The sequence below is a fragment of the Opisthorchis viverrini genome (assembly GCF_000715545.1).
Source record: "Opisthorchis viverrini unplaced genomic scaffold opera_v5_107, whole genome shotgun sequence".
Classification (NCBI taxonomy): domain Eukaryota; kingdom Metazoa; phylum Platyhelminthes; class Trematoda; order Opisthorchiida; family Opisthorchiidae; genus Opisthorchis; species Opisthorchis viverrini.
In genome coordinates this window covers 133,122-143,918 of record NW_008751763.1, presented here as the reverse complement: position 1 = coordinate 143,918, position 10,797 = coordinate 133,122, and the positions used below count along the sequence as shown (strand labels likewise).

The following is a 10,797-nucleotide window of genomic DNA, read 5'->3' as shown; positions in this document are numbered from 1 at the left end:
AACAACTTCCGAGGTCAATCAACTTTAAATTAAACCAATTCTCGTCTATCTAGGAGGTTAGATTAAGTGGTCAAAAAGCGCTTCAACTTTCGTCTACACAGCTAGGGGATCGACGTAGTCTGTCGAAATTCTAAAGTTAACCCACAAAAATAAAACCTTCGGTGGAAGTCGACAGAGATTGAATTTCGAAAACTCTATAACACGCTTTGTTTAACCTGTGGTTCGTCAGAGTTCATCATGTCGTTTATAAGTACGATTGGAAGTAACGTGGTATTGATTCACGGATTTACTCCCACGAGGTGGCGCAGTGGTTAGGGCGCGAATTTGCTGATCAGAAGGTCCGTGGTTCGACTCGACTTTACTAATATAGTCTTTGGCAACCCAGCAATATCCCAGCCCTCGTGCTTTTTTCTGATGTTATGGTAGTTAGATACCATAGGATGTTACAGCTGAACGATTCTTTTCCTACAAACTAAAGACAGGTCGCCCGATGCTGGTAGTAAGCATGCTCGTTTCTATGAAGTGAGTGAGAAGCACCAACATGAGTGTAAGCGTCCCGAATTCCCTATGAAAACCCTTATTTTGGTCCAACATAGAACCTCAAAGAAGCCTCTTGGATTACTAACATCTGGCGTCATTACTTGAGAAACACTGTTCATCTGTTCGTTAACGCTTTGCATGGAGCAAGTCTCAGAGGGCTGGAATCTCGCGAAGCGAGGGAGGGAGCTAAAAGCACTGCGTTGTGTTGATACAATCGAACAATGTAAGCTAAAAGCTACAAGAACATTGGTCATGCCTGGTGTGCAAAGGAAGCGGTGTCGTTTTCCCGGGGTAGACACTACAGTAACTACCCTGGCGTGCCTCGTCGACCTTGGCGCTGAGTTTTCCTCTATTCATCCCAAACCCCACTTCTTCCTGGATGCTCCCTCCACGAATTTCAGCACTTTTATCAGGCTTGCTAGCTNTGGATGCTCCCTCCACGAATTTCAGCACTTTTATCAGGACTTGCTAGCTGACAGTGAAACACGGTAGGGAAAGCTAAAAGTCTGACACAGTGCCTGGTGTACGACAAGACTACCGACTTCCACCGATATTCCTCAGCCTGGTGACCGAATTGTCGCTTGAGATGTCAAGGGAGGAGTACACTAGTGTCCAACTGGGTCCAAAAATCTGGAGAGCGTATTCAGAACGCGCTTCTACTGGGTGACATGTTCGAAGAACGTATTTCCAAACTACTCAACAACGTAGCGCTCGTAGGACTAAAATCAGCAAGAAAAAGTTAATTTCTTCTAAGAATATTTCCCGGAGGTGCTGAAGTGATTGAACAAGTTAGTCCATTCGAATCCCCCAGTTGAACCATTTTACCTTACAGAATGAGTTTCAACACTGAACAGACAGGTACAGATACCGTTGTGCACTCAAGCACACTGGGGCCATTAATATAACCGTACATGAGAAATGTGGCTTTTTGGGCAGAGGATATGCGGAATTCAAAGGTTTTCGGTCACTGCTACCTTCGAAGAATGTTAAATATTATTGCAACCCCTTCAATGACGTCCGAGAAGGGTCAAGGATCTATTGCTCAAGATAGACGCAAAACTACTGTGCCAGTATCCCATCACGAAGATGCTAAGGCCGCTTCGAAGGACAACCGGAGACAGCTCACTATGGCTGAAGCTGATGCGAAGAAGAAACTTGTGTCCGCCACAAGAACTGGTATGCGGTAGACAACCACAACCCGCTCTGACTCAGGAAATAATCGCTTAAATATAGTCCGCTACAGGATATTTAATAAATGACAACGACTTCCTAGTGCGCGATCCCATCATGGATTACTTCCTGTAGACTCCAGACCATACTCACGAGCAAGATCTTAGGCCAAAAGTGCATGCTTTTGACGTACTCTGTGGAAAAAACATCCGAATCCCAAGTCCCAACTCAACTCAGTTACAGGTCACAGAAAGGATTAATCGATCAGCTGAGTGGACTTTTAAGTGAACAGACGAATTCCAAATAATCCATTTCGGCTTGAGTTCATTGTGCAGGACCACACAATGAGCATAGATCTCACTGTTTGGCTGAAAGGCCACGACACCAAATACAAAACCCCAGTCGAAGCAGGAAGACCCTGGCCAGACAGAGCAAAATCGCACGCGTCTACACAACTAACCAAACAATGAAACAAAGCCTGCTGGAACAACATTTACGTTACTGGCTTGTCGAGATCAGCGGTCTCTGATGACCGAACAGTATCACGGCTCCTCCGGTTGAGAATTGTTCTGCCCGAGCGAGCGGTTCGACTACTAAAGTGATGTCCGGTTGATTATTCACAGGAAACAAACGCTGCTCTTTTCACTGCTGGTTGATGATACAGAATTGGGAGTCACGCACAGGTTTGACGATCCCAAATATCGAAAGGAAGAATTGGGTTGGAAAGTACTATTCACACACGAGTGAACCAAATTATCCAACAAAAATCGGTTGTACACCTTCGTGGCGTCAACAAGTGTGGAAGGCTGTCACTGACAGTGTCAAGGTTCGCTTACAAGACAACGGCGAGCGGAATTATGGCTCGGTAATTTGGGTTACGGTCCTCCCTTTCGTGACCAGTTTTGTTATTCTGATTGGTGGTGTGAACACATGGAAACTACAACAGAACATGCCATGGCAGGATCAACAGGGTAAGAACACGCATGGGTATATACATATATATGCTAATATAGTGTCGGACTGGGCGACCTTTGCGGTAAGGTGAATGGCACGTACGAATGAGCAAAACAGGCGGGTGTCCAAAGCACATGGGCGGGTAAGCAAATGAATGGGGTAATCATCACGACATCGAGTTGCATTCAATAAACATTAAAAACAACTTAGTTCGCCGTGTCATGCTCAATGCCTTTGTCAAACACACTGTTTGAAATAGCCAAGCTAATCCGGGTTTATGAACCTCTGTAGAAACCTAAAAGTGAAAAATAATTCGCCCGAGTGAAAGTTGTGTTCGGACTAGACCGGCCTTAGGTTTAAATGTAGCGTAGACCAGAGAGAAAATACAATGCACCATAGTTGTGGCGTTTGGAAATTCAGATTAACTTGGTGTTGTAAAATGGGTGGCGTAAACCTGGCGAAATTTGCAGCCACAGACACTATGAATGTTCTAGCGGAAGAAAATATTGGTAGCTTAATTTGTAATGACGGCCGTTGGTTTGTTCCCTCAGTTGGACAACTTGGTTGCAAACGATTCAGTATCAGTGAGTTAAGGTCAGAAGGGAGGAGGTTGGGTACTTCCACTCAAAACGCACCGATGATGTCATCTCAACCAATGGTGAGACGTTTGGAACTAAATTGTCCAGCTCAGCGAACAAATCGAAAACGAGAGTGGAGGAGGCATCAAAGCAGAGCATCTCAGAGTGGTACAAAAGACGACAACAAGGTACTCGACCCCCAGAACGAAGAGCTGACGATCAACTAGACAACCAATTGACCAAAACGCATATATTGCACATATCATCTTTGAATAAAACTAAAAATAGTGGTGATAATATGAATATGATGTCTGAATAGAAACCGGTGCACAAGTGATGGATAAACTGTGCGAGAAATGGGCATAAGAGAAAAGCATGATTAAAGTTAACCACAGCGAGCTTGAACACGGGGACCCAGGGTAAAGCGTAAACGGAAATCAATATACATACACCTCCTTTAGCGTAATACGATGGTAAAAATATGTTAATTAGGAACAAGATGTGCGTTTGAACGCAAACCGAAGAGTAAAGCAAAAAACAGGTAGCTGTATGTCATCAGGTGAGTGTGAGAAACCGTGAATGAAGGTGAAAAAGGAATAAACAGCCGACAGAGTGAGAGAGATCACGTGGGAGCTCCAGGTGGAGCGGAAAGATTGACCGAATTGGGTCTGGAACTACTACTAGGAGTTGTAGCGCCACCAACAACGGATCGTCTGACGCGGGATGATTCTCTGGACGGTTTACTGCCTGCACATCGCTCGTTTACGTGTTCCTTGAAAGTTCGACCATCAGACAAGGTGAAGCACGTCTTAGTACGCAATTCGTATTGTTCTATGGTCGACAGAACGTCCTGTTCGGCCCGCTGAACTTCTTTCTGAAGACGTTTCTTCTCCTTTTCAGTTTTCAGCAGAATGCCGCCTCGATTAGAGAAGATCGCTGGGTCGCGTAGACGCAGTTCCACTTCACACAGAGCTTGCCATTGCTCTTCATAGGCAGCTATACTTTCGAAAATCGGTCTATATGTGGAGTAGGTTTGATTGAGCTGCTCGAGTACCGTTTCCAGATGGTTAGCTACCACCTCGGGATCAGTGGAGTCCTGATCTGGCGGAAGCTGGACAATCTTCTCATCCATGCAACACATATTGGCCAATTTCACTGCCTCCATCGTCAATCGTTTCAGATAAGTGTCCAGTTTTTCCCACTTGATTTGTTGGCATCGATCAACTTCTTCCTAGAAGGCATGATGAATAAAGTGAGGGTATGAAAGAACAGCATTTGCAGGAAGGAATGGTGAGGACAGTGAAATTGCCCAGAGCACTAAGTTTGATCACTCGTTTCTTTACCAAGGAGGGCTCAAACCTACCAGGAAGCAGCAACACATCTGAACTGTTGTTAGGTTTCTAATTCTAAAAAGGATTTACGGAGAGGTGAACTCGAGCAGCGGAATTTCTAGCCAAAAGTTCGAAACCTAATCGTCCGACACTCCCTAGCTCTACTCATGTCCCCTAGAACGTGTGCTGTTGTTTTTGCATAAGGTGGATCTAAAATTACTTGAATGTAAATAAAATCATGTCAGCAGAGAAATTCGAAACACGTCGGTTTGGTTGAAGGACGCATAACGATGAACCAGTTTTGTGGACATTTCGTAAAGAGACATATGAAATAGTTACGATGCACGTTCCATACACCGTACGACTTTTCAAGATAAGTTCTCGTAACTTATGGATGGGGAAGGCATTAGAGGCCGCTTATCGCAACCGCGCAAGCCGTCGAGGGAGGAATATGAACTGGCTCATCGTCTCGATTGGTTTCAACTTCTCACCACTGCGAGACGAAAAATCCGGTATAATCATCTTCATTACTATCGTTACGAAAGAAACGATAAGAACGGATTGTTCCTATAGTGAATCTAAACAATCCGACGATACGGCAGCTTTAGCACCCCTTTGGTGCACACAGGCTATGCCACTCGAAGGAAACGCGAAGACCGAGATACCACTGGGTTGCCCAAGCGATCTAAATGCAGAGGTCGGGTTCGAACCACAGAACTTCCGGTCAGTGAGTTCGCGCCTTAGCCACTGAACTATCTCAAGCTTGAGCAACACAACGAAAAACGTGGAGCAGAAACGATCAGACACAAATCGCTTTGCAGGCGACGAAACTAACATTCACAAACCTGAAGTGCTTCCAGTGTTTCGGGCCGGTAGCCACCATGTTGCGTTAAGAAAACCGTTTGTTCCGATTGAGGTTTGTCCAGTCTTCGCCACATGGTGGTCAAATAGGCACGCAGTTCCTCACATGTGCAAACAAGGCGAGCCTTTTCTTTGACTAATTTTGAGCGCCACTCCGTCAGCCACTAGCGAGACAAGAGTGTGGAATGCCATATGATCAGTATTTTGTCAAACATGAGCAAAGAAAACCCAAGCAATTTAATCATCATCATCATCGACAGCATAAATTTAATGCGTTAGTCAGGGAAAACAGTCAGTCTTTATGATTAGAAAAAGAAGGTTAACTGCTATCGAAAAAAAACAGTGACAGGATTAAATTACAGTATTAGGTTTAGGTAGAAGTTAGGGTGCTGTTGGATTTTAGAAACATTGTCATACAACCGGATGTACTGGAGTGACAAGGACCGTAAGGACGCGCGAAGCACATTGAGCTATATTACTCACCGACGGTTGAAAAAAGGAACACGACTGACGTGCCAGCGGACATTGGAAACGAATATACACAGATTGTTATGAATCGACGGCAGAATAACGGTCCATTGAGAGTGAGTCTCGGAAAAATGTGCAAAGCGTGATAGCGCAAGTGGACATGGAATGATTACGTTGACGAGACAAGAATGAAGGACAGAGCACCACTTACTTAGTGAAGAAGGGAAGAATGCTGAGTGTTGACTAAACAAGCGGCAGAAGGGTGGTAAAACAATAGGCAATAGTCATTCAGCTGAGATACACTTCCAGTTCACATCTGCCTTAAAACTTGAAGCAGATTTGAGATACTATCTGCTGGTCCAAGCCTACAAGGGAACAATCGGAAAGCTAGGGTTGGTTTCGAACCACGAACGTTCCGATCCGCAGTTTCGCGCGTTAAACGCTCACCTGTCTCGAACTCAGTAGGATGGAATTAAAAGGTTTGCGCGGTGGTCAAGGCAAACATTGGATTGTCCAGTGCCATCGCACACCGCAGGTAGATTAAGATGAAGAATGCCCAGTTCATAGAGACGACCATGTCTAGCTATCTCCACTGGAGGTTTCGAATTCCACGACAAAAGTAATGAAGGTACATGATATAAGAATTGCTTTCGTTTCTCCGCTGAATTTGACCGCCAGTCTAGAGAGATCTGCAAGCACGATGAAAACTGAGCAGATCGGGATAATTAAAATGTGATAACAGCAGCCCACAAACACCTACAAGTCAACAGACGGACTGAGGCAATCACTAGGCCAAATCGTCACAAGGGTCATAAAAATCGGATGTACGTTACACTCCCATTTAGACTGAGATGAAAGTTACGATACCTTCGTCATCTGCGGCTGTCCTTAGCAGTCTGTCAGTTCGGTAAGCAGTAAGAACTGATATAAAGAGAGGACGGTCATTTAGAGAAGGATATGAAGGTTGCGTGACAGAAGAGCCACTCGACTAGTAGCGAGTGTCCTTCAAGAAACTTCATACAACCCTCTAGTTGCTACGAGTCAGGCTGGTCGTAATTACAACGGGTTCCATAAATAAATCAATGTGAAGCCTGTCAAAGTGAAGTGCAACCCCAGGCGTCATAGACCCTACCGAGTTAGTACACGCCGACGAAATACTGGGCTAAGATCAATAAATCCACGACCGTAGTGATGTCCATTTAAAGACTTGGTCAGGATATTCACAAAGGACACTGAACACAGAGAATAAAAACGCGACAGGCGTTGTGAGCGTTTCGGGATCTGTAGGACACACACTATTGCCGAATAATGCTTCTCAATCACAAAGTCTCGGGTAGCTATGTTTTACACGAAACTTCGGGAGGCACGGTGGCGAACACATCTGCAGAAGGTTACTGATTATTCCTGATAAGCAAGAAACAACTGTGCAATGGTTCGCGGCTTTTGTACCACAGGCTGACTTCAATTGCAAGTTAAGCCTCCTCACTACATAAAAAGATGGGTGACCTGTATGGCGAAATTGGTCAGCCTTGGAGAATATTTCTCTCGGTGAACAATTCTGCTTTCTAATTACCACTTGCAAAATTTTCACACCTATGGCTTAGTTACTCCTTCAGAATCACGAGACAATCCTGACTACTCAACAGTTTTAACCGTCATCTTGCTTCGATATAATCATTAAGGTTAGGCCACACGAAACTGAGTGAGCTACAGACTTGTTTCGCTGTTATTTGAGCACAACTATGGTGCACATTCTCGGCCGTATATGGATTGGAACCCTGGAAATCTGACATGCGAGGTAACTGTGCTATCAGTCCTCCATCAGCGCACGCTGGACGCATCCGAATTACCACGTCAGATCAGGACATGTTACGTTTCAGCGGGCGGCCTGTCAAGCGACTCAAATGATGACCAAGCAACTGGCCCAATTGCTTCAGGAGGGTTTGGTAAAAACTCGATGGGTTTATGGCTGCTCAACGTTCCACTTTTGACACAAAAGATTCATGTGAGTAGGTTGTCAGGTTGACCGAATCTTACGGGGAACCACTCAGAGTCCTCCGACTGGTACACCAGATCTGTGTTGAGTGTCGGCTAAAAGGTCTTGTCGGTTGGCGTGGGTGTCTAAATCTTATAGCCGATTGGCTGGGCTGGGGGAGTGGGGATAGATATCTTCATTGATAACCACATAGCATTACTTGTCGCCTCGAGTGATCTAGAACCGTCCTGTACATATTCCCAAGTTCACGCCTTCCATTCTGTTCACGCTGAGACACTTGGCAATTTTCACCGCCTCGACTATCAGCCGCTGTAGCCTAAGCCTTATTGCCTGTCTCAAAACCGCAAATTTTTCCAAATCTTGTGCCCTATGTCTAGCGCATGTCTCGCAAATTGGTAAGTCTTTCAGTAACGCTCGATATTCATCTGAGCTCTTTGGCGACCTTTACCAAACCCTTCTGAAGCGATGGTTCCTCAATTGACACAAAACTTTTTCCAATCTTTGGTGACCTGTTCACTTTCGTTCGCCAATTCTGGTGTGAAGTTCCCTAGTGCCTGTCCTATACTGGCCTTGGTGCAGTTGTTGCATTTGACTTTGTGCACACAGTCCCTGCACACAGCTGAACTCGGCCAACCTGGAAACATAGTCACTTGGTCTGATGAAGCTTTTGTGTCAAAAGCAAAAAAAAACATTGCCTAACTTTAACCCCCCCCCCTTGAAAATTTAGCAAAGCTCTCTGAAACGATTACTTCTAGGTCGGCTCCAAACTTTTTCCAGCTGACTGTCCCGATCGCCGTTTCGATCGAATACTCCACCAGCCATCACATCCCCGTCAGGTAGGAACATGGGTGCATTGAACCCACAGTTACCCATTAGCAACCAGCTAATCAACAAATTTCGGTGCACGTGTTAGATCAGGCTAAAACCTAATGAATCTATGAGCCACCCGCTCGAAAAAGTTCCAGAAGTTATATGAGGTTTTCTTAAAAGGTTGTAAGCTGTAGATCTAGTCCACAACGGCTTGCATGATGTAAATGTGCACCTTGATGGATGGTCGGTCCTAAATTCTATAATACAAATTAAAGTCTATGGCACTGATAATTACTCAGATACTTGTATGTGAATAGTTAAGTATTCAATCTCTGTCATCCACAGTGTCTATCTCACGGTTGTTTAGAGTGGTTTCGAGTCACCAACCTACCGTGACAGATAGTGAACAACTGCACATTGTAGTTGCAGTGGTTGTCACTTTATTAGGTGTGGCCAAAACTGGCAGAAGCGGGAGGTTCCGATCACCCAGAGAAGTGAGACGCCGAGATGGGCGTGATACTTCCTAGTTATTGACATGCTTGCCAACTCTGATACATCTACTTTGAAAGCATGACTGCCGATTAGGTGCCAAACATGCTTGCTTGGTGAGGCTACGGAAGTTAGGGTAAATTCCTTACTTTCAGAGTTTTTTCACCCACCACCGGTTCGATGGATGACACGCTGGACGAAATGCCAGTGTCCGGGTCAGTTTGCTTGCAAGAATAACCGACGGAGTCAGTCCACTTTACAACTTTTCGTGATGCAACTATATCGGTTGAGGGACCATTAGATTGAGCACACAGGTGCGACAGTCCAGCTGTTCCCAACAGTTCCGACTCCTGTTCGGATTCAGGCTCGTAGCCAATATCCTCACTGATACGCACGATGTCCTCCATGAGAGATGCGTGTTGCGCAGCCAGAGGCGCATACTTATCATTCAGTTCATCGTGTGCCTCACGAATTCGCTTTAGTTCTCGTTCGTCAGGAACGCAATCTGAAAAGTGAAAATTGAGGACGAAACCATAGCGTTATTACGACTCAAAAGAGACATCACACAGTAGCCCGACAATCGACCAGCGAACTGTTTCACATTGAGGTGATGACAGCTTGTATGAAGTTGATGCGCAGTCATTCGATAAGAACAACAAAAATACACAAAAGCGATGTTACTGAGCTGCGATTGTGAGACGATCAACCAGTGTCCTTAGACGGTATTTTATGTCTTAAGTGATGGAACAACAAGAGCGGAAGCGTCTCTGCTTGATTGGATACCCGTTGACAGTCGCCTCTGTGCGGTTCGTTTGGCAACATCGGTGAGAGAATCTAGAGGAAGTGAGGTTCACCGCACCTTGTTTATTGTTTCTGCTTACGCCCCAACTGACTGTAGTTCTGAATCTGCCAAGGACAGTTTCTATGGTGCTCTAGGTGCCCTTCTACAACAGGCTAAAAGCTCAAATATCGTTGTGGTTGCTAGTGATATGAACGCCCAGGTAGGTAGACTAAGCGCTTCTGAGGCCCGATTGGGTGATCGTCTTGGTTTCGAAGCGAGACGCACGGACAACGGAGACCGCTTAGTTCAGATGTGTGCCGATCACAGGCTGTTCCTTTGCAGTACGAATTTCCGGAACAGCGGAAGTCGCTTGACAACGTGGTGCCCACCATCAAACGAGCGCCGAATCCAAATAGACCACATCGCCGTCAGTTATCGGTGGCAAGGGTCGATCACCACCTGCTGCTCCTTCTGGAACACCAGCGTGGACTCCGACCATGCACTTGTATGCTGCTGCTTTCCATTGCGCTTTTCAGGTGTACGCAAATCGCGCACACCTCGCTTAGCCATTGGAAAGCTAGTTGACCCAGAAATCAAAAGAATCTATCAGAACCAGCTCCTCGAATGCCTGCCGACGGTACGGCGTCGGATATAAACGGCCACTGGGAAAAAATATCCAACGCGTTACTCAAAGCAGCAGCGTCTGCTTGCGGTACAATCCAGCCAACCTCATCCAAGCATTGGATCTCTGATAGAGCCGTGTCTTTTCTGGAGACCCGGCGACAGATCCCACCTGGTCGCCACCACAACTCCACCCGG

At 45.7% G+C, this 10,797-nt stretch overlaps 2 protein-coding genes across 2 annotated transcripts in view; one reads left to right on the top strand and one right to left on the bottom strand.

The window, feature by feature from the left end:
- Positions 1 to 1,481: 1,481 nt before the first annotated feature.
- On the top strand, positions 1,482 to 1,727 carry T265_05579 (hypothetical protein; the record flags this gene model as incomplete). Its single annotated transcript, XM_009170631.1, has 1 exon — positions 1,482 to 1,727. The coding sequence occupies one exon, from the start codon at positions 1,482 to 1,484 to the stop codon at positions 1,725 to 1,727; it is 246 nt and encodes an 81-aa protein (XP_009168895.1).
- Positions 1,728 to 3,475: 1,748 nt separating this feature from the next.
- Positions 3,476 to 10,797, bottom strand: part of T265_13816 (hypothetical protein) — a gene marked incomplete at both ends in the record, with an annotated part of 17,550 nt that continues 10,228 nt past the window's right edge. Inside the window, 3 exons of the mRNA XM_009170658.1 lie at positions 3,476 to 4,473; positions 5,419 to 5,598; positions 9,347 to 9,702. Of these exons, the coding sequence (XP_009168922.1) occupies positions 3,865 to 4,473; positions 5,419 to 5,598; positions 9,347 to 9,702 (1,145 nt within the window). The remainder of the gene's footprint in view (positions 4,474 to 5,418; positions 5,599 to 9,346; positions 9,703 to 10,797) is intronic.